The 24,914-nt window shown below is 41.4% G+C and overlaps 1 protein-coding gene across 15 annotated transcripts in view; it reads left to right on the plus strand.

Moving 5' to 3' along the window:
* The window catches only part of coro (protein coronin), a 160,197-nt gene that overhangs the window by 58,134 nt on the left and 77,149 nt on the right, over nucleotides 1-24,914 (plus strand). For all 15 annotated transcript variants that reach the window (XM_071674860.1, XM_071674867.1, XM_071674870.1 and 12 more), the window contains 2 exons: nucleotides 11,418-11,634; nucleotides 20,477-20,688. In XM_071674860.1, the coding sequence (XP_071530961.1) occupies nucleotides 11,418-11,634; nucleotides 20,477-20,688 (429 nt within the window). The remainder of the gene's footprint in view (nucleotides 1-11,417; nucleotides 11,635-20,476; nucleotides 20,689-24,914) is intronic.

Here is a 24,914-nt window from a genome sequence, read left to right on the forward strand (position 1 = left end):
GACTGTGGGGTATGACTGGGGCTGGGAAGTTAAGTCTTGTTCTTTGCTGATGGTACTGCACTCATGGTAGATTCAAGTGATAAACTGCGGAAGTTGATGACTGACTTTGGAAGAATGTGTGAAAGGAGGAAGTTGAGAGTAAATGTGAAAAAAGGCAGGGTTGAAAGACAGGTTAATTGTGGTGTGACTTTGAATGGAGAAAACTTGGAGGAAGTGAAGTGTTTTAGATACCTGGGAGTGGAGATGGCAGTGAATGGAACCATGGAAGAGGAAGTGAATCATAGGGTGGATGATGGGGTGAAGGCTTTGGAAATGCTGAAGAATGTTTAGGAGAAAAAATTTCTGGGAGAGCAAAAATGGTTACGTTTGAATGAGTAGTAGTCCCAAAAATATTGTATGGATGTGAGGCACGGGCTGTGCATAAGGCCGTGTGGTGAAGGGTGGATGCATTGGCAGTGAAATGTTTGAGGACAATATGTGGTGTTAGGTGGTTTGATCATGTAAGTAATGTAAGGGTAAGAGAGATGTGTGGAAATAAAAAGAGTATGGTTGAGAGAGCAGAAGAGGTTGTGTTGAAATGGTTTGGACATATGAAGAGAATGAGTGAGGAAAGATTGACAAAGAGGATACATGTGTCAGAAGTGAAGGAAGCAAGGAGAAGTGATAGACCAAATTGGAGGTGGAAGGAGGGAGGGAAAAAGATTTTGAGTGATCGGGGCCTGAACATACAGGAGGGTGAAAGGTATGCAAGGAATAGAGTGAATTGGAAAAATGTGGTATACTGGGGTCAACATGCTGTCAGTGGACTGAACCAGGGCATATAAAATGTCCGGGGTAAACCATGGAAAGGGCTGTGGGGCCTGGATGTGGATAGGGAGCTGTGGTTTTGATGCATTTGCATTGCACATGACAGCTAGAGACTGAGTGTGAACGAATGTGGCCTGTTTTTTTTTTGTCTGTTTTCCTGGCTCTAAATTGCTGAACTAGGGTGTAGTGATGTTGTTTCTTGTGGGATGGGGTAGCGCCAGGAATGGTTGAAGGCACGCAAGTATGAATATTTTTTTTTTTTTTTTTTTTTTTTTTGCCGCTGTCTCCCGCGTTTGCGAGGTAGCGCAAGGAAACAGACGAAAGAAATGGCCCAACCCACCCCCATACACATGTATATACATACGTCCACACACGCAAATATACATACCTACACAGCTTTCCATGGTTTACCCCAGACGCTTCACATGCCTTGATTCAATCCACTGACAGCACGTCAACCCCGGTATACCACATCGCTCCAATTCACTCTATTCCTTGCCCTCCTTTCACCCTCCTGCATGTTCAGGCCCCGATCACACAAAATCTTTTTCACTCCATCTTTCCACCTCCAATTTGGTCTCCCACTTCTCCTCGTTCCCTCCACCTCCGACACATATATCCTCTTGGTCAATCTTTCCTCACTCATTCTCTCCATGTGCCCAAACCATTTCAAAACACCCTCTTCTGCTCTCTCAACCACGCTCTTTTTATTTCCACACATCTCTCTTACCCTTACGTTACTTACTTGATCAAACCACCTCACACCACACATTGTCCTCAAACATCTCATTTCCAACACATCCATCCTCCTGCGCACAACTCTATCCATAGCCCATGCCTCGCAACCATACAACATTGTTGGAACCACTATTCCTTCAAACATACCCATTTTTGCTTTCTGAGATAATGTTCTTGACTTCCACACATTCTTCAAGGCTCCCAGAATTTTTGCCCCCTCCCCCACCCTATGATCCACTTCCGCTTCCATGGTTCCATCCGCTGCCAGATCCCTATGTATTTATTTATATATCTGTGTATGTGTATGTATATGTATATGTATATGTGTGTGTATGGGCATCAGCGAGGTAGTGCAAGGAAACAGGTGAATAATGGCTCAACCACTCATAAACACCCATTCACACACATATACATACCTATACATTTCAACGTATGCATACATATACATACATAGACACGCACGTATGTACACATGTACATAATCATACTTGCTGCCCTTGTCCATTTCTATCGCCACCCTGCCACACATGAAATAGCACCCCCTCCCCCCATGCGCGCACAAGGTAGCGCTAGGAAAAGACACCAAAGGCCATATTCGTTCACACTCAGTCTCTAGCTGTCATGTGTAATGCACCAAAATCATAGCTCCCTTTCCAAATCCAGGTCCCACAAAACTTTCCACGGCTTACCCCAGATGCTTCACGTGCCCTGGTTCTGCCCATTGACAGCATGTCAACCCCGGTATACCACATCGTTCCAATTCACTCCATTCCTTGCATGCCTTTCACCCTCCTGCATGTTCAGGCCCTGATCGCTCAAAATCTTTTTCACTCCATCCTTTCACCTCCAATTTAGTCTCCCAATTCTCCTTGTTCCCTCCACCTCTGACATATATATCCTCTTTGTCATTCTTTCCTCACTCATTCTTTCCATGTGACCAAACCATTTCAATACACCCTCTTCTGCTCTCTCAACCTTACTCTTTTTTACTGATACACATCTCTCTTACCCTTTCATTACTTACTCGATCAAACCACCTCACACCACATACTGTCCTCAGACATCTCATTTCCAACACATCCACCCTCCTCCACACAACCCTATCTATAGCCCACACCTCACAACCATATAACATTGTTGGAACCACTATTCCTTCAAACATACCCATTTTTGCTTTCTGATTTAATGTTCTCGCCTTCCACACATACTCCCAGAACCTTCGGCCGCTCCCCCACCCTGTGACTCACCTCCGCTTCCATGGTTCCATCTGCTGCCAAATCCACTCCCAGATATCTAAAACACTTCACCTCCTCCAGTTTTTCTCCATTCAGACTTACCTCCCAGTTGACTTGTCCCTCAACCCTACTGTACCTAATAACCTTGCTCTTATTCACATTTACTCTCAGCTTTCTTCTTTCACACACTTTACCAAACTCAGTCACCAGCTTCTGCAGTTTCTCAACCGAATCAGCCACCAGCACTGTACCATCAGCGAACAACTGACTCACTTCCCAAGCCCTCTCATCCACAACAGACTGCATACTTGCCCCTCTCTCCAAAACTCTTGCAATCACCTCCCAAACAACCCCATCCATAAACAAATTAAACAGCCATGGAGACATCACGCACCCCTGCCGCAAACTGACATTCACTGGGAACCAATCACTTTCCTCTCTTCCTACTCGTACATATGCCTCACATCCTCGATAAAAACTTTTCACTGCTTCTAGGAACTTGCTTCTCACACCATATACGCTTAATACCTTCCACAGAGTATCTCTATCAACTCTGTTATATGCCTTCTCCAGATCCATAAATGCAACTTACAAATCCATTTTTTTTCTGAGTATTACTCGCATACATTCCTCAAAGCAAACACCTGATCCACACATCCTCTACCACTTCTGAAACTACACTGCTCTTCCCCAATCTGATGCTCTGTACATGCCTTCACCCTCTCAATCAATACCCTCCCATATAATTCCCCAGGAATACTCAACAAACTTATACCTCTGTAATTTGAACACTCACCATTATCCCCTTTGCCTTTGTACAATGGCACTATGCATGCATTCTGCCAATCCTCTGGCACTTCACCATGAGCCATACATACATTGAATATCCTCACCAACCAGTCAACAACACATTCTCCCCCTTTTTTTAATAAATTCCACTGCAATACCATCCAAACCCGTCACCTTAGCTATCTTTCATCTGCTGCAAAGCTTTTACTACCTCTTCTCTGTTTACCAAACCATTCTCCCTGACCCTCTCACTTCACATACCAACTCGACGAAAACACCCTATATCTGCCACTCTATCATCTAACACATTCTACAAACCTTCAAAATACTCGCGCCATCTCCTTCTCACATCACCACTACTTGTTATTACCTCCCTATTTGCCCCCTTCACCGATGCTCTCATTTGTTCTCTTGTTTTTACACACTTTATTTACCTCCTTCCAAAACATCTTTTTTTTATATTATTATTATTTTGCTTTGTCGCTGTCTCCCGCGTTTGCGAGGTAGCTCAAGGAAACAGACGAAAGAAATGGCCCAACCCACCCCCATACACAATGTATATACATACACGTCCACACACGCAAATATACATACCTATACATCTCAATGTACACATATATATACACACAGAGACACATACATATATACCCATGCACACAATTCACACTGTCTGCCTTTATTCATTCCCATCGCCACCTCGCCACACATGGAATACCATCCCTCTCCCCCCTCATGTGTGCGAGGTTGCACTAGGAAAAGACGACAAAGGCCCCATTCGTTCACACTCAGTTCTAGCTGTCATGCAATAGTGCCCGAAACCACAGCTCCCTTTCCACATCCAGACCCCACACAACTTTCCATGGTTTACCCCAGACGCTTCACGTGCCCTGATTCAATCCACTGACAGCACGTCAACCCCGGTATACCACATCGATCCAATTCACTCTATTCCTTACCCTCCTTTCACCCTCCTGCATGTTCAGGCCCCGATCACACAAAATCTTTTTCACTCCATCTTTCCACCTCCAATTTGGTCTCCCACTTCTCCTCGTTCCCTCCACCTCTGACACATATATCCTCTTGGTCAATCTTTCCTCACTCATTCTCTCCATGTGCCCAAACCATTTCAAAACACCCTCTTCTGCTCTCTCAACCACGCTCTTTTTATTTCCACACATCTCTCTTACCCTTACATTACTTACTCGATCAAACCTCCTCACACCACACATTGTCCACAAACATCTCATTTCCAGCACATCCACCCTCCTGTGCACAACTCTATCCATAGCCCATGCCTTGCAACCATACAACATTGTTGGAACCACTATTCCTTCAAACATACCCATTTTTGCTTTCCGAGATAATGTTCTCGACTTCCACACATTCTTCAAGGCTCCCAGGATTTTTGCCCCCTCCCCCACCCTATGATTTACTTCCGCTTCCATGGTTCCATCCGCTGCCAGATCCACTCCCAGATATCTAAAACACTTTACTTCCCGCAGTTTTTCTCCATTCAAACTTACCTCCCAATTGACTTGACCCTCAACCCTACTGTACCTAATAACCTTGCTCTTATTCACATTTACTCTTAACTTTCTTCTTTCACACACTTTACCAAACTCAGTCACCAGCTTCTGCAGTTTCTCACATGAATCAGCCATCAGCGCTGTATCATCAGCGAACAACAACTGACTCACTTCCCAAGCTCTCTCATCCACAACAGACTTCATACTTGCCCCTCTTTCCAAAACTCTTGCATTCACCTCCCTAACAACCCCATCCATAAACAAATTAAACAACCATGGAGACATCACACACCCCTGCAGCAAACCTACATTCACTGAGAACCAATCACTTTCCTCTCTTCCTACACGTACACATGCCTTACATCCTCAATAAAAACTTTTCACTGCTTCTAACAACTTGCCTCCCACACCATATATTCTTAATACCTTCCACAGAGCATCTCTATCAACTCCATCATATGCCTTCTCCAGATCCATAAATGTTACATACAAATCCATTTGCTTTTCTAAGTATTTCTCACATACATTCTTCAAAGCAAACACCTGATCCACACATCCTCTACCACTTCTGAAACCACACTGCTCTTCCCCAATCTGATGCTCTGTACATGCCTTCACCCTCTCAATCAATACCCTCCCATATGATTTACCAGGAATACTCAACAAACTTATACCTCTGTAATTTGAGCACTCACTCTTATCCCCTTTGCCTTTGTACAATGGCACTATGCACGCATTCCGCCAATCCTCAGGCACCTCACCATGAGTCATACATACATTAAATAACCTTACCAACCAGTCAACAATACAGTCACCCCCTTTTTTAATAGATTCCACTGCAATACCATCCAAACCTGCTGTCTTGCCTGCTTTCATCTTCCGCAAAGCTTTTACTACCTCTTCTCTGTTTACCAAAACATCTTTTTATTCTCCCTAAAATTTTATGATTCTCTCTCACCCTAACTCTCATTTACTCTCTTTTTGTTCACATCTTGCACCTTTCTCTTGATCTCCTGCCTCTTTTCTTTTATACATCTCCCAGTCATATGCAACATTTCCCTGCAAAAATCTTCCAAATGCCTCTCTCTCCTCTGTCACTAATAATCTTACTTCTTCATCCCACCGCTCACTACCCTTTCTAATCTGCCCACCTCTTACGCCTCTCATGCCACAAGCATCTTTTGCGCAAGCCATCACTGCTTCCCTAAATACATCCCATTCCTCTCCCACTCCCCTTATGTCCTTTGCTCTCACCTTTTTCCATTCTGCACTCCGTCTCTCGTGGTACTTCCTCGCACAAGTCTCCTTCCCAAGCTCACTTACTCTCACCACTCTCTTCACCCCAACATTCTCTCTTCTTTTCTGAAAACCTCTACAAATCTTCACCTTCGCCTCCACAAGATAATGATCAAATATCCCTCCAGTTGCACCCCTCAGCACATTAACATCCCAAAGTCTCTCTTTCATGCTCCTATCAATTAACACATAATTCAATAACTCTCTCTAGCCACCTCTCCTACTTACATACATATACTTATGTATTTATTCATTATTATTTTATTTTGCTATGTCGCTGTCTCCCGTGTTAACGAGGTAGTGCAAGGAAACATACGAAAATATAGCCCAACCCACCCACATACACATGTATATCCACACACGTCCACATACGCAAATATACATACCTATACATCTCAGCATATACATATATATACACACACAGACATATACATATATTCACATGTACATAAATCATACTGTCTGCCTTTATTCATTCCCATCGCCACCCCGCCACAGATGAAATAACAACCCCCTTCCCCCCTCATGTGCACGAGGTAGCGCTAGGAAAAGACAACAAAGGCCACATTTGTTCACACTAAGTCTCTAGCTGTCATGTAATAATGCACCGAAACCACAGCTCCCTCTCCACATCCAGGCCCCACACAACTTTCCATGATTTACCCCAGATACTTCACATGCCCTGGTTCAATCCATTGACAGCACGTCGACCCCGGTATACCACATCGTTCCAATTCACTCTATTCCTTGCATGCTTTTCACCTTCCTGCATGTTCAGGCCCCGATCACTCAAAATCCTTTTCACTTCATCTTTCCACCTCCAATTTGTCTCCCACTTCTCCTCGTTCCCTCCACCTCTGACACATATATCCTCTTGGTCAATCTTTCCTCATTCATCCTCTCCATGTGACCAAACCATTTCAAAACACCCTCTTCTGCTCTCTCAACCACACTCTTTTTGTTACCACACATCTCTCTTACCCTATTATTACTTACTCGATCAAACCACCTCACACCACATATTGTCCTCAAACATCTCATTTCCAGCACATCCACCTTCCTGCGCACAACTCTATCCATAGCCCACGCCTCGCAACCATATAACGTTGTTGGAACCACTATTCTTTCAAACATACCCATTTTTGCTTTCCGAGATAATGTTCTCGACTTCCACACTTTCTTCAAGGCTCCCAGAATTTTCGCCCCCTCCCCCTCCCTATGATTCACTTCCGCTTCCATGGTTCCATCCACTGCCAAATCCACTCCCAGATATCTAAAACACTTCACTTCCTCCAGTTTTTCTCCATTTAAACGTACCTCCCAATTGACTTGTCTCTCAACTCTTCTGTACCTAATAGCCTTGCTCTTATTCACATTTACTCTCAGCTTTCTTCTTTCTCACACTTTACCAAACTCAGTCACCAGCTTCTGCAGTTTCTCACACGAATCAGCCACCAGTGCTGTATCATCAGCGAACAACAACTGACTCACTTCCCAAGCTCTCTCATCCACAACAGACTGCATACTTGCCCCCTTTCCAAAACTCTTGCATTCACCTCCCTAACAAAGCCATCTATAAACAAATTAAACAATCATGGAGACATCAAACACCCCTGCCGCAAATCTACATTCACTGAGAACCAATCACTTTCCTCTCTTCCTACACATACATATGCCTTACATCCTTGATAAAAACTTTTCACTGCTTCTAACAACTTACCTCCCACAACATATACTCTTAATACCTTCCACAGAGCATCTCTATCAACTCTATCATATGCCCTCTCCAGATCCATAAATGCTACAAACAAATCCATTTGCTTTTCTGAGTATTTCTCACATACAATCTTCAAAGCAAACACCTGATCCACACAACCTCTACCACTTCTGAAACCACACTGATCTTCCCCAATCTGATGCTCTGTACATTCCTTCACCCTCTCAATCAATACCCTCCCATATAATTCCCCAGGAATACTCAACAAACTTATACCTCTGTAATTTGAGCACTCACTTTTATCCCCTTTGCCTTTGTACAATGGCACTATGCAAGCATTCTGCCAATCCTCAGGCACTTCACCATGTGTCATACATACATTGAATAACTTTACCAACCAGTCAACAATAAAGTCACCCCCTTTTTTAATAAATTCCACTGCAAGACCATCCAAACCTGCTGCCTTGCCAGATTTCATCTTCCGCAAAGCTTTTACTACCTCTTTTCTGTTTACCAAATCATTTTCCCTAACTCTATCAGTTTGCACACCACCTCAACCAAAACACCCTATATCTACTACTCTATCATCAAACACATTCAACAAACCTTGAAAATTCTCACTCCATCTCCTTCTCACATCACCACTACTTGTTATCACCTCCCCATTAGCCCCCTTCACTGAAATTCCCATTTGTTCCCTTGTCTTACGCACTTAATTTACCTCCCTCCAAAACATCTTTATATTCTCCCTAAAATTTAATGATACTCTCTCACCTCAACTCTCATTTGCCCTCTTTTTCACCTCTTGCACCTTTCTCTTGACCTCCTGCCTCTTTCTTTTATACATCTCCCGGTCATTTGCATTATTTCCCTGCAAAAATTGTCCAAATGCCTCCCTCTTCTCTTTCACTAATAATCTTACATCTAGATCCCACCACTCACTATCCTTTCTAATCTGCCCACCTCCCACTCTTCTCATGCCACAAGCATCTTTTGCGCCAGTCATCACTTCTTCCCTAAATACATCCCATTCCTCCCCGACTCCCCTTATGTCCTTTGTTCTCACCTTTTTCCATTCTTTACTCAATCTCTCCTGGTACTTCCTCACACAAGTCTCCTTCCCAAGCTCACTTACTCTCACCACTCTCTCACCCCAACATTCTCTCTTCTTTTCTGAAAACCTCTACAAATCTTCACCATCGCCTTCACAAGATAATGATCAGACATCCCTCCAGTTGCCCCTCTCAGCATTTTAACATCCAAAAGTCTCTCTTTCGCATGCCTATCAATTAACATGTAATCCAATAACGCTCTCTGACCATCTCTCCTACTTACATACGTAAACTTATGTATATCTCTCTTTTTAAACCAGGTATTCCCAATCACCAGTCCTTTTTCAGCATATGAATCTACAAGCTCTTCACCATTTCCATTTACAACACTGAACACCCCATGTACACCAATTATTCCCTCAACTGCCACATTACTCACCTTTGCATTCAAATCACCCATCGCTATAACCCGGTCTCGTGTATCAAAACTGTTAACACATTCACTCAGCTGCTATTCAGGAGTAGTGCTACACCTTCCTTTGCTGTTGTCCTCTCACCAACCCCTGACTTTACTTCCATAACATTCCCAAACCACTCTCCCCCTTTACCCATGAGCTTTGTTTCACTCAGAGCCAAAACATCAAGGTTCCTTTCCTCAAACGTACTACCTATTTCCCCTTTCTTGTCATCTTGGTTACATCCACACACACTTAGACACCTCAATCTGAGCCTTTGAGGAGGATGAGCACTTCTCTTGTGACTCCTTCTTCTGTTTCCCCTTTTAGAAAGTTTTAATACAAGGAGGGGAGGGTTTCTAGCTCCTGCTTCCGTCCCTTTTAGCTGCCTTCTACGACATGCGGGGAATGCGTGGGAAGTATTCTTTCTCCCCTATCCCTGTTAGTGTTAAATGAGATGTGTCCTGGAATTGCATATTTGCTATAGAAATCATATGATTTTCTTCCAGTGCAGTTGTGGTATACTCCATGCCATAACATATAGTATTTTGATATGTGATTGAGACTTGTCTTGCAAGATGCTGAGAAAGGGAAATGTGCCTTCTCCGTGTGGGTTGCATTTTTTGAGCAAAACATGTGTAGGCATACAAAGGAGCTGCTGGAACGTGCAGCTTTCAATTCGTGTAGGTGTAGTCTTGTCTTTCATAAATTTATTAGAATGCTAGTGATGGTTATGCCACAAATCTATTAATTCTGCTTTTGTAGGAAAGAAAGGTTTATTAATCTATTTTCCAGACTGAAAAACCTTGCTGAAAGAGCATTTTCAGTGCTGATCCTGGGAATTGCCAGGCTTCATTCAAAACAGCAAACATGACTGTGGTGAAGTGCAGATGCCAGGGTTAAACAGGATTGCATGTTTGGCAAACAAGAATTGTTTCACTGAGCACCAGTACCTTTGCATGCTTAAGTTTGAAAGTTTTCAAAATGTATAACATCAGACTAAATACATCAAGTTGTGCATGGAACTGAAATAGAATATGCTGCACTGATTCTGTTATCATTTTCCTGGAGAAAAAGAGATCTGGAGAAATTTTGGTTATTGCCAGCAAAGTTTGGACAAGAAGCAAGGGAGCTGAGCCACAGGGAGAGGCTAACAACCGTAGTTTTACCCATGTTGGAAGAGAGAAAGGAGAGGGGAATTGTGTTAACAACCTTTAAGTTTTGAATGGATTTAATGGGATATTAGGGAGCAGTTCATCAAATTTAGACATGGCAGGTTGATGAGAGAATGGAATAGGAAATGGAGTAAGAATCATTCACTAAAGATATGAAGGAATCCTTCCATAGCACTAATGAAGTTTTGGATATGTGGGAAAATTTGAGACTGGAAAGTGAGTTTAGACATTATAGATTAATTCAAAGGATTGTGAGGATTGAACCACTTAGGTGTAAAATTTCTTCCATATATTGCGCACACAGACATTATGGATGAATTTAAAGGATTATGTGGTAGAAAAGAATATCTAGGATTGAATCACTTAAGTGTAAAATTTCTTCCATATATTGCATACATAGATGATTTTGAACAAGTAACATGGGAGTTGATAGCATAACCCAGAAATGAAAGCAAATATAAACTGATAGCTTTATCCAGTAATGTATCCTTTGTAATGCGAGATGAATTATCAGTGATGAACTTTGTAATTAATGTGTATGAAAGTGGGTCTTATAGAGCTATAAGGATAAACTGCCTTATATACACAGCTTTAGGGGAAGAAATTTATGTTATATGTATTTTTCAGGAAGCGACATCACATGAAGGAAGCAAGGCTACACGAGCAATCTTTTTGCGTAATGGGTTGGTGTTCACTACAGGGTTCAGTAAAAGATCAGAGCGGCAGTATTCCTTACGTGCCCCTGGCCACCTAGATGATCCCATCACCATGGTGGAGCTGGACTCCTCTAATGGTGTTATGTTCCCTATGTATGACCCAGATACCAACCTTGTCTACCTCTGTGGTAAGTGCAAGTACAATACAGTAGGGCTTTTTGTTTCGTATCCTTACATTTGCTGACAGAAAGAGTGAATGCACCCAAATTATGGAAATTATATATGCCATTACTATATCTTTCTTGCATTATCTGGCCTTTAGGTTGATACTGAATGTATTCTCATAGGAACCTCTGTATCCACGTTTACTTCACTGTGTACTTCTGTTGTGCATTTCCTCACAGAAAAAATTTTCTGCGCAAAATAACAGATACCTTCGCCCCCTCTCCCACCCTGTGACTCACTTCCACTTCCATGGTTCTATTTGCTGCTAAGTCCACTCCCAGATATCTAAAACCACTTCCTCCAATTTTTCTCCATTCAAACTTACCTCCCAATTAACATTTTCTCTCATCTATCTTCTTGCACACTTTTCCTAACTCAGTCACCAACTTCTGCAGTTTCTCACACGAATCAGCCACCAGAACTGTATCATCAGCAAACAACAACTGACTCACTTCCCAGGCCCTCTCATCCCCAACAGACTGCATACTCACCCCTCTCTCCAAAATTCTTGCATTTACCTCCCTAACAACTCCATTAAAAAATAAACAGATTAAACAACCATGGGGATCAACCGTCACTGGGAACCAATCACTTTCCCCTCTTCCTACTCGTACACATGCCTTACATCCTTGGTAAAAACGTTTCACTGCTTTTACCAGCTTTGCTCCCACACCATATACTTTTAAGACCTTCCACAAAGCATCTCTATGAACCCTATTATATTCCTTTTCCAGATCCATAAATGCTACATACATATCCATCTGTTTTTCTTGGTATTTCTCATACACATTCTTTAAAGCATACTCCTGATCTACACATCCTTTACCACTTTGAAAACCACACTGCTCTTCCCCAATCTGATGCCTTCTACATGCCTTCACCCTCTCAACCAATACCCTCCCACACAATTTTCTGGAATACTCTACAGACTTATGCCTATGTAGTTTGAACACTCAGTTTTATCCCCTTTGCCTTTGCACAGTGGCACTGTGCATGCATTCCACCAATCCTTAGGCACTTCACCATGATCCATACATACAATAAATATCCCTACCAACCAATCAACAACACAGTCACCCCCTTTCTTAATAACCTCTGCATTACCATTCAAACTTGGAGATAGGGGAAGAATGGTTTGATAATGTCATATGAGTAAAGTCAGGGGAAGGTGAAAGGATAAGAGCCAAGGAAGGGGTAGCACTACTCTTGAAACAGGAGTGGTGGGAGTGTGTTATAGAGTGTAAGAAATTGTATTCTTGATTGCTTTGAGTAAAACTGAGAGTGGATGGCAAGAAATGGATGATTATTGGAGCTTATTTACCCGGCCATGAGAATAAAGTTTATGAGAGGCAAGTGTTTTGGGAGCAGTTGAGTGGGTGTGCCAGCAGTACTTGTGCATGAGACTGAGTAGTAGTGATGGATGATTTAAATGCGAGGGTAAGTAATTTGGTGGTTGAGGGAATAATTGGTGTGCATGGGATATTTGGTGTTATGAATGGAAAAGGATAATAGCTTTGGAGTTGTGTGCTGAAAGAAGACTGGTGATGGGAATACCTGGTTTAAAAAGAGATACAAACACAAGTATACGTATGTAAGTAGGAGTGATGGTCAATGTACATTATTAGATTTAGTATTAATTGATAGGCATGTAAAAAAGAAACTTTTGGATGTAAATGTGCTGAGATAGACAGCAGATGGGCTGTTTGATTCCTATCTTGTGGAGGCAAGGGTGAAGATTTATAGAGGTTTTCCAAAAAGAGGAGCCAATGTCAGGGAGAAGGGAGTGGTGGGAGTAAATGAGCTTGGAAAGGAGACTTGTGTGAAGAAATACCCGGAGAGATTGAGTGTAGAATGGCAGAAGATAAGAGTAAATGGAATGAGGGGAGTGGGTGAGGAATGTGAGGTATTTATGGAAGCAATGATGGCATGTGCAAGAGATGCATGTGGCCTGCAAAAGGTGGAAGGTAAGAAGACTAAAAAGGGTAGAGTGGTGGGATGAAGAAGTAAGATTGCTAGTCATAGAGAAAAGAGAAGTGCTTGGGCAGTACTTACAAAGTACTTACAAGGAAGGAATGCAAATATTTGGAAGATGTTGAAGAAGAAGGTGCAAGGAATGAAAAAGAGTGCTAATGAGGGTTGAGGTGAGATAGTATCATTAAACTTTAGGAAAGATAAAAAGATGTTTTTGGAAGGAAATGAATAATGTGTGAAAGACAAGAGAATCAATGGGGACTTTGAAGGAAGCAAAAGGGTAAGTGATAACAGGTAGTGATGGAGTGAGTATTTTGAAGGACTGTTAAGTGTGTTTGATGATATAATGGCAGACGTAGGGTGTTTAGGGCAGGGTGGTATGCAAAATGAGAGAGTCAGGAAGAGTTTGGTTCAGTGAAAAGAGAAGATGTGGTGAAAACCTTGCAGAGGATGAAATCCAGCAAGGCTTCGGGATTGGATGGTATTGCAGTTGAATTTATTAAGAAAGGTGGATGACTGTGTTGTTAATTGGTTGGTAAGGATATTCAGTGTACGTATGGGTAGTGGTAAAGTGTATGAGGATTAGAGGAATACATGTATAGTGCCATTGTATAATGTAAGGGGGATAAAGGTGAGTGTTCAAAGAATGGCCCAACTCACCCACATACATATGTATATGCGTACACGTCCACATACGCACCTTTGCATACCTATACATCTCATTGTATATATATATATTTTTTTTTATTTTTATTATACTTTGTCGCTGTCTCCTGCGTTTGCGAGGTAGCGCAAGGAAACAGACGAAAGAAATGGCCCAACCCCCCCCCATACACATGTATATACATACGTCCACACACGCAAATATACAGACCTACACAGCTTTCCATGGTTTACCCCAGACGCTTCACATGCCTTGATTCAATCCACTGACAGCACGTCAACCCTGGTATACCACATCGCTCCACTTCACTCTATTCCTTGCCCTCCTTTCACCCTCCTGCATGTTCAGGCCCCGATCACACAAAATCTTTTTCACTCCATCTTTCCACCTCCAATTTGGTCTCCCTCTTCTCCTCGTTCCCTCCACCTCCGACACATATATCCTCTTGGTCAATCTTTCCTCACTCATTCTCTCCATGTGCCCAAACCACTTCAAAACACCCTCTTCTGCTCTCTCAACCACGCTCTTTTTATTTCCACACATCTCTCTTACCCTTACGTTACTCACTCGATCAAACAACCTCACACCACACATTGTCCTCAAACATCTCATTTCCAGCACATCCACCCTCCTGTGCTCAACTCTATCCATAGCCCACGCCTTGCAACTATACAACATTGTTGGAACCACTATTCCTTCAAACATACCCATTTTTGCTTTCCGAGATAATGTTCTCGACTTCCACACATTCTTCAAGGCTCTCAGGATTATCACCCCCTCCCCCACCCTATGATTCACTTCCGCTTCCATGTTTCCATCCGCTGCCAGATCCACTCCCAGATATCTAAAACACTTTACTTCCTCCAGTTTTTCTCCATTCAAACTTACCTCCCAATTGACTTGACCCTCAACCCTACTGTACGTAATAACCTTGCTCTTATTCACATTTACTCTTAACTTTCTTCTTTCACACACTTTACCAGACTCAGTCACCAGCTTCTGCAGTTTCTCACATGATTCAGCCACCAACGCTGTATCATCAGCGAACAACAACTGACTCACTTCCCAAGCTCTCTCATCCCCAACAGACTGCATACTTGGTCCTCTTTCCAAAACTCTTTCATTCACCTCCCTAACAACCCCATCCACAAACAAACTAAACAACCATGGAGACATCACACACCCCTGCTGCAAACCCACATTCACTGAGAACCAATCACTTTCCTCTTCCTACACGTACACATGCCTTACATCCTCGATAAAAACTTTTCACTGCTTCTAACAACTTGCCTCCCACACCATATAAATTTTAATACCTTCCACAGAGCATCTCTATCAACTCTTATCATATGCCTTCTCCAGATCCATAAATGCTACATACAAATCCATTTGCTTTTCTGAGTATTTCTCACATACATTCTTCAAAGCAAACACCTGATCCACACATCCTCTACCACTTCTGAAACCACACTGCTCTTCCCCAATCTGATGCACTGTACATGCCTTCACCCTCTCAATCAATACCCTCCCATATAATTTCCCAGGAATACTCAACAAACTTATACCTCTGTAATTAGAGCACTCACTCTTATCCCCTTTGCCTTTGTACAATGGCACTATGCAAGCATTCTGCCAATCCTCAGGCTCCTCACCATGAATCATACCACATCGTTCCAATTCACTCTATTCCTTGCACACCTTTCACCCTCCTGCATGTTCAGGCCCTGATCACTCAAAATCTTTTTCACTCCATCTTTCCACCTTCAATTTGGTCTCCCACTTCTCGTTCCCTCCACCTCTGACACATATATCCTCTTTGTCAATCTTTCCTCTCTCATTCTTTCTGTGTGACCAAACCATTTCAAAATACCCTCTTCTGCTCTCTCAACCACACTTTTTATTACCACTCATCTCTCTTACTCTTTCATTACTTACTCGATCAAACCACCTCACACCACATATTGTCCTCAAACATTTCCAGCACATTCACCCTCCTCCGCACACATCTATCTATAGCCCACACCTCACAACCATATATCATTGTTGGAACCACTATTCCTTCAAACATACCCGTTTTTGCTTTCCAGGATAACATTCTTGACTTCCACACATTTTTCAATGCTCCCAGAACTTTTGCCCCCTCCCCCATCCTATGATTCACTTCCGCTTCCATGGTTCCATCCGCTGCCAAATCCACTCCCAGATATCTAAAACACTTCTCTTCCTCCAGTTTTTCTCCATTCAAACTTACCTCTCAGCTGACTTGTCCCTCAATCCTACTGTACCTAATAACCTTGCTCTTATTCACATTTACTCTCAGCTTTCTCCTTTCACACACTTGACCAAACTCAGTCACCAGCTTCTGCAGTTTCTCACCCGAATCAGCCACCGGTGCAGTATCATCAGCGAACAACAACTGACTCTCTTCCCAAGCTCTCTCATCCACAACAGGCTGCATACTTGCCCCTCTTTCCAAATCTCTTGCATTCACCTCCCTAACAACCCCATCCATAAACAAATTAACCAACCATGGAGACATCACGCACCCCTGCCGCAAACCTACATTCACTGAGAACCAATCACTTTCCTCTCTTCCTACACATACACATTCCTTACATCCTCGATAAAAACTTTTTACTGCCTCTAACAGCTTGCCTCCCAGACCATATATTCTTAATACCTTCCACAGAGGATGTCTATCAACTCTATCATGTGCTTTCTCCTGAGCCATAAATGCTACATACAGATCCATTTGCTTTTCTAAGTATTTCTCGCATACATTCTTCAAAGCAAACACCTGCTCCACACTTCCTCTACCACTTCTAAAACCACACTGCTCTTCCCCAATTAGATGCTCTTTACATGCCTTCACCCTCTCAATCAACACCCTTTCATATAATTTCCCAGGAATACTCAACAAACTTTTACCTCTGTAATTTGAGCACTCACTTTTATCCCCATTGCCTTTGTACAATGGCACTATGCAAGCATTCCGCCAATCCTCAGGTACCTCACCGTAAGTCATACATACATTGAATAACCTTACCAACCAGTCAACATTACAGTCACCCCCTTTTTTAATAAATTCCACTGCAATACCATCCAAACCCGCTGCTTTGCCAGCTTTCATCTTCTGTAAAGCTTTTACTACCTCTTCTCTGTTTACCAAATCATTCTCCCTAACCCTCTCACTTTGCACACCACCTCGACCAAAACACCCTATATCTGCCACTCTATCATCAAACACATTCAACAAACTTTGAAAATACTCACTCCATCTTCTCACATCACCACTACTTGTTATCACCTCTCCATTAGCCCCCTTCACTGAAGTTCCCATTTGTTCCCTTGTCTTACGCACTTTATTTACCTCCATCCAAAACATCTTTTTATTCTCCCAAAAATTTAATGATACTCTCTCACCTCAACTCTCATTTGCCCCCTTTTTCACCTCTTGCACCTTTTTCTTGACCTCCTGCCTCTTTCTTTTACACATATCCCAGTCATTTGCATTATTTCCCTTCAAGAACCGTGCAAATGCCTCCCTCCTCTCTTTCACTAATAATCGTACTTCCTCATCCTACCACTCACTACCCTTTCTAATCTGCCCACCTTCCACACTTCTCATGCCACAAGCATCTTTTGCACAAGCCTGCACTGCTTCCCTAAATACATCCCATTCCTCCCCTACTCCCCTTACCTCCTTTGTTCTCACCTTTTTCCATTCTGTACTCAATCTCTCCTGGTACTTCCTCACACAATTCTCCTTCCCAAGCTTACTTGCTCTCACCACTCTCTTCACCCCAGCATTTTCTCTTCTTTTCTGAAAACCCCTACAAATCTTCACTTTCGCCTCCACAATGTGATACTCAGACATCCCTCCAGTTGCATCTCTCAGCACATTAACATCCAAAAGTCTCTCTTTCGCACGCCTATCAATTAACACATAATCCAGTAACGCTCTCTGGCCATCTTTCCTACTTACATACGTATACTTATGTATATCTCTCTTTTTAAACCAGGTATTCCCAATCACCAGTCCTTTTTCAGCACATAAATCTACAAGCTCTTCACCATTTCCATTTACAACACTGAACAACCCATGTACACCAATTATTCCCTCAATTGCCACATTACTCACCTTTGCATTCAAATCACCCATCACTATAACCCATTCTCATGCATCAAAACTACTAACACACTCACTCAGCTGCTCCCAAAACACCTGCCTCTCATGATCTTTTTTCTCATGCCCAGATGCATATGCACCAATAATCACCTCTCTCTCTCTCCATCCACTTTCAGTTTTACCCATATCACTCTAGAGTTTACTTTCTTACACTCTATCACATACTCCCACCACTCCTGTTTCAGGAGTAGTGCTACTCCTTCCCTTGCTCTTGTCCTTTCACTACCCCTGACTTTACTCCCAAGACATTCCCAAACCACTCGTCCCCTTTACCCATGAGCTTCGTTTCACTCAGAGCCAAAACATCCAGGTTCCTTTCCTCAAACATACTACCTATCTCTCAAGAGATGTGTGATAAGAAAAAGCGTTTGGTTGAGAGAGCAGAAGAGGTGTGTTGAATTGGTTTGTACATATGGAGAGAATGATTGAAGAAAGGTTGACAAAGAGAATATATGTTTCAGAAGTGGATGGAACAAGAAGAAGTGAGAGACCAAATTGGAGATGGATGGATGCATTGAAAAATGTTTTGAGCGATTGGGGCCTGGACATGCAGGAGGTTGAGAGACATGCACGAAATATAGTGAATTGGAACAGTATGATATACCAGTGGACTGAACCAGGGCATGTGAAAAGTCTTGGGTAAGGTCTGTAAGGCTTGGATGTGGATAGGGAGCTGTGGTTCAATGCATTACACATGACAGCTAGAGAATGGGTGTGAGTGGATGTGGCCATTCTTCGTAAGTTTCCTGGCTCTACCTTGCTGAATCAGGGGTGGTGATGCTGTTTTCTGTAAATATCTGAAAATTATAAAAAGAAAACGTTATGAATAATTGCTGTATCTTAAAACTATGAATAAAGTATTAAGTAAATGTTCTGTTGTGCTTAGCAAAGCAGTTTATGAAATGATTTTTCATTATTCACTGGGTATGATTTTATAATGTCGCTAAAAATGTGGAGTGTAATTATTATGAAATGGAAACAAATTCATGTGTGATTTACATGAGTAAGTGATGATGATCAGGCTCCAAATTGATGATATGTTCTGTCAAGTCAGTCATGATAAACCAGCTAGCTCACAACTGGCAGGTGGACAAACTTTAAATGTCTACATAGTACCAAAAAAGATGTATGTTTGCAGGATGTTTTTTTCTTTACCTTTTTTTTTTTTTTGATACTTCTTACTAATTGAAAAGCCTTTTTTTTTCAGGCCCTCATTCTGGGGCCCCCTATATATTTGGGGCTATGATGTTAAAGAGTTGAGGGAGCTAAGTCACAGGGAAAGGTTAGAGGCCTTAAGTTTGCTACCATGGAAGATAAAAGAGCAAGGGGTGGATTTTAAACCAGATTGTTTATGTTGTTTGAATTATTTCTTAAAAGTTGTTGGAATGTAGTACATAACATGAAAGTAAACTAGAAATTAAACAATACTGGTTGATAAATGAGGTAAACTGAATAAGTATGAGAGGTCATGTGATAAAAGATAATGTTCAGTAGATGGGTTGGTATGAGTATTAAAGAGAATGTTCAGTAGATGGGATGGTATGAGTATTAAAGAGAATGTTCAGTAGATGGGATGGTATGAGTATAATAGAGAATTCAGTAGATGGGAAGGTATGAGTATAAAACATCCTTCCTACACAGTACTAAAAGGTAATTACATGTAGGTACATTCTTCTCTGCAAAATATATGTACATTACATGCAGTCATGCTCCCAATTGCTAGTGCTTTTTTGAAGTAAATGTTTTGTATAGATTTTGAAGAGATTTTGTAAGGAATCTCCTGAAAGTTTGTAATACTGTACATACTTGTTTTATGTTCCTCCAAGAAGTCCATGATTCATTATAGCGGTAACAGCAATTGATTCTTGTGTGTTATCTTGTCTATAGAATTGTTGATAAATACTTTGGTGGAAAGGGAGATAGCAAAAATGTTCATTAGCTTGAAGTTTACAAATATAGTTTGCTTTATTTTCCCTATCAGGCAAGGGTGACAGTGTCATCAGGTACTTTGAGATCACGCCAGAGGTCCCATTTGTACACTACATCAACACGTTCCAGTTACCAGATCCCCAGCGAGGTATTGGTATGATGCCCAAGAGAGGTGTAGATGTGACTACATGTGAGATTACCCGTTTCTATAGACTCAACAACAGTGGTTTCTGTCAGATCATTACAATGACAGTACCCAGAAAGGTGAGCTATTGGTTTATTTGTATGATTATACCTCTGATAATTAAAACTTCCATCTTCGGAACATCATATTTCTTCTTCCTGTCTCTTTTTATTCTCATTTTAGAAGTGCCTTATTACATGTATGCTCTAGTAGGTTTGTAACCTCTTTAATCCAATCTATACAAAAGCAATTATAAAATTATTAGATTTTAATAGTTTCTTTTCATATCTTTAGGAGCCTGAACTTTTTTGTTTGTTGTATTAAAAGTGTCCTGTTATTGTTTTTTGTTTTTAAACATGGATTTATCTGCTCAGGAAAGAGTTATGACCAGATCAAGTTGTATTTCATGAGTTTTGTTTGAAAATGCATATGCAACTTAGGACTGAAAAATTTCATGATGTCTTATATTGAAATATGAACAAGCCATCTGTGTAATGTTTTGTGATAATTGATATTGTATTAATACATTTGAAAAGATAGTTCTGCAGTCGATTATATTGTTATTTATGAAGTTTGTTGGTCGGGGTTCATTTGAATCACTGTATTCTTGCTGCTTGATATGTCATCCTTTCATTTTTGATAGCTCTTGGTAGATACATGTTACTGTGTAAGGTGTCCATTTCAATCATTATTATGAGAATGAGTATCTTCATTATTATACATGGTCACCATTTCCTGCATCAGCAAGATAGCACCAGGAAACAAATGAAGAAAAACCCATCCACTCATATCAACATATACACATTTACATACATATACATAGACATATACATATATACATATATACATATTCATACTTGCTTGCCTTCATCCATTCCAAGCACCACCCCTCTCCACAGGAAATAGCATCGCCACCCTCTATGTCAGCGAGGTAGCACCAGGAAAACAGACAAAAAAAGGCCACATTCGCTCACAGTCAGTCTCTTGCTGTCATGTGTAATGCATCGAATCACAGCTCCCTATCTACCACATCCAGGCCCCACAGACCTTTCCAATGTTTACCCTAGACATTTCACATCCTCTGGTTCAGTCCATTGACAGCTCGTTGAATAAATGTAAGGTTTTAGTTTTAGCAGCTCAGAGGGACAAGTTAGTTGGGCTGTGACTTTTAATGGAGAATACTTGGGGGGAAATGGAGTTTTTTTAGATACCTGGGAGTGGTGAATGGATCGATTTTAACAAGTAAGTCGTAGGTTGGGTGAGGGAGCATAGGTGTTCGGAAGCAATGAGGATTATGTGGAAAGAGGGATCATAATCTGGAAGGGTAAAAATGGATACATTTAAATTGTATAGTTGTCTTGGCAATATTGCATGGATGGGAGGCATAGACTGTAGATGTAGAATGTGTGGAGGAGGTTGGATGTGTTGAAGGTATTATGTTTGAGGACAATATATGGTTTGAGGTAGTTTGATCAAGTAGGTGATAAAAGAGAAGAGAGAGGTTTGGTAATAAAGTAGGTAATAAAAGTGAAGAGAGAAGTGTGGTAGTCTAGAAAATAGTGGTTTAGAGAGCTGAAGGAGGTGTGCTGAAATGGTTTGGACACAGAAAGAATGGATCAGGAGAGGTTGAGGAAGAGAATGTGTGTGTTAGAGGTGGAGGGGACAGGAAGGGGGAGACCAAATTGAAGATAGAAGGATGGAGTGAAAAAGATTTTATGTGATCGGGGCCTGAACATAACTGGAGGGTGAAAGACTTGCATGGGATAGAGTGAATTGGAACGATGTGGTGCACTGGGGATGATGGACTGTCAGTGGACTGGACCAGGGGATGTGAAATATTGGATAAACTATGGAAAGGTCTGTGGGGCCTGGTTGTGGATTGGAAGCTGTGGTTTCCATGCATCACACATGACAGCTAGAGCATGGATGTGTGTGGATGTAACTTTTCATCTCCACCTGATGCTACCTTGCTAACTCAGGAAATGGCAATCAAGTATGAAAAAAATGTATTCTTATTTGGTGATCTTTAAAGTTTCATCCATTTCCATTAACCTTCAATTGTCACCCCTTCATCAGAGGACCTTAGCATTCTTGGTCTGGCTTTATCTTCATCCCACCCAAACTGTGCAGTATCACGGAAACTGCACTTTTTTTTGTGTCATTGCATCTGAGAGGTGATCAGTGTGCTTGAAATGGATCATTGCTTTAAAATAGCTGGCATACTTTTAGGCAACAGCCTCTACCAAAATATTTTGTGCATAAGGAAAGGGTGGATTTTTGAGATTGCTCTGTATTAAATGGAACAACAGAATTGTAGAGTCTCATTTTTTCTTGGTCTGACATATGATTGTGTGTGACCTCAGGTCAGGAACAACAGTTCCTTCCCACATAGCAGATCTGGTTCTTCTCTCACTTGAGAATTAAGGCCTTCAGATGTGGTATTTCATGCTTTTAGGATGGACCCTGAACTGTTGCATCTTCTTTTGATATGGCTGTAGCTGTACTCCCATTTGAGGAAAAGGTTCACTACAGCACTCTGACCTAATATTAAGTTCAGTTATCCTCATCAGTAATAATTACAAGAGCCCTGAATTGTTAACAAGGTTTGATCCAAGGTTCTCACATGTTAACTCTACAGGCAGGAAAAGGTTGTTTTCAATTCCAAATCAAGAGCCTCTCCCAGTATGCAGTGTATTGTGGATTATATACCATCCTGAGAAACCCAGTTCTGCTTTACGTTAAGAGTTTGCATCGACATAATCTGTTAGAATTAGTCTTTTGTGGAAGAGAGTTGAACTTGTATTATGCTTGAGTCTCAGCAGTCAGACTTGACTCTTTTCATAGAGACCAGCAAAGGTTTATAATTTAGATTCCAACTCTCAGGGTGTTTAGTTTTGTTTGCTTTCATGCCATTATCTCCTGTCACCTTAGAGGAGTGTTCCGTTCAGTACTGAGCATATCCTCACAGAGATTTATGAGGTGATATCTTGATGATGTATCAGAAAAAACAACTTGTTTCATATATCATGGTCAGATGAGTTTTATTAGCTTACTTTTTTACACATCCTCTACTTATGTATTATTTACACATCCTCTACTTATGCAGTGATTATTGCATAAATCTTTATGTGCTATTACTGAATATGCATAACAGGGCTCAACCCTTGTTGTACCTTCTCCTCCTCCCTTCTTCCACTACCTCCACTGGGCAGTCTGTGCATTAACTGTAAAAGCATGGACATTTAAGTTATGTTAGCTCTCTTGCTTCTTTATATCATTTCATGCATATTTTTCATTTGATAATGGGAAACAGGAAATTTGAACTCTTTTCTTTTGCAAACTTTTAATTTTTTATGAGTTCACTGGCTATGAAGACTATTGTTGATGCCACACCTTTGAGGGAGTTCCAGGTGGAAACAAGCATCTGGGTATATCTTTCATTTAATAACGAGATACAGAAAATTTTAAGGCTTTTCTGTAGCAAACTATAAGCAGCTTTCTGCAAGTTATGTGCTGTTTAAAGACTAAGCTCTACCTTATCTTATATGATGAGGACCTTCCTTCAAGGCAGAGAATCACTGATGTAGTAAAGGATAACTTTTAAAGTTCTTTTTGTGCCATACTATTCTCGTAATTGAGAGGTTTTCTCACACTCTTTTCCTTCATATCGTTATGCTCTCAAAGTTGCATGACAGCCGACCTTGGAGAGTACTGAGATATGAAAAACTGTTTCTTTCTATTGTGGTATCGCAAGAGTAATTTTTCCAGGTTGCTGTATCCTGTTGTGCCTTTCTCTCTCTTTGAAAAGTATTTCTCATAACTGATGGTAATCAGTATTGGCATGATGACCACCTACCAAGATATATAAAGGAGTGACCACAACAGGTGTGTCAGCCAACTGGATTATAATTTCACTACCAAGTGGAGGCTGCTGATTGGCAGAAGGGCTAATCTGGACCATGCTGTAGGCCATAACTACTAAATAGGTGTTTAGTGAGTCTTGAAAGGCATTAACCTCACTAGAAGGTTGGGAAACTTAACCTCTGGGAAAGTGACAGATGCTCAAAGCTTGTTATACACCATACTCAAAAGTAGCTGTTTTTCAGTCTCTAAAGCTCATCTGTTTGGTAAGAGTCGATAGCCAGGATTGGAAGGTGTCTTTATTTGAGTTGTATTTCATGTGAATTGTTGTTCACAATTGTAACTGTAAAGTCTTATCTCTGAAAGTTATTTATACAGTACATGTCAGTGATGCTTAGAAATTTGTAACTCTTGCAGAATTGTGCATTATGATAAGTAGCTTTTC

This window comes from Panulirus ornatus, chromosome 20 (assembly GCF_036320965.1).
Source record: "Panulirus ornatus isolate Po-2019 chromosome 20, ASM3632096v1, whole genome shotgun sequence".
Classification (NCBI taxonomy): Eukaryota; Metazoa; Arthropoda; class Malacostraca; order Decapoda; family Palinuridae; genus Panulirus; species Panulirus ornatus.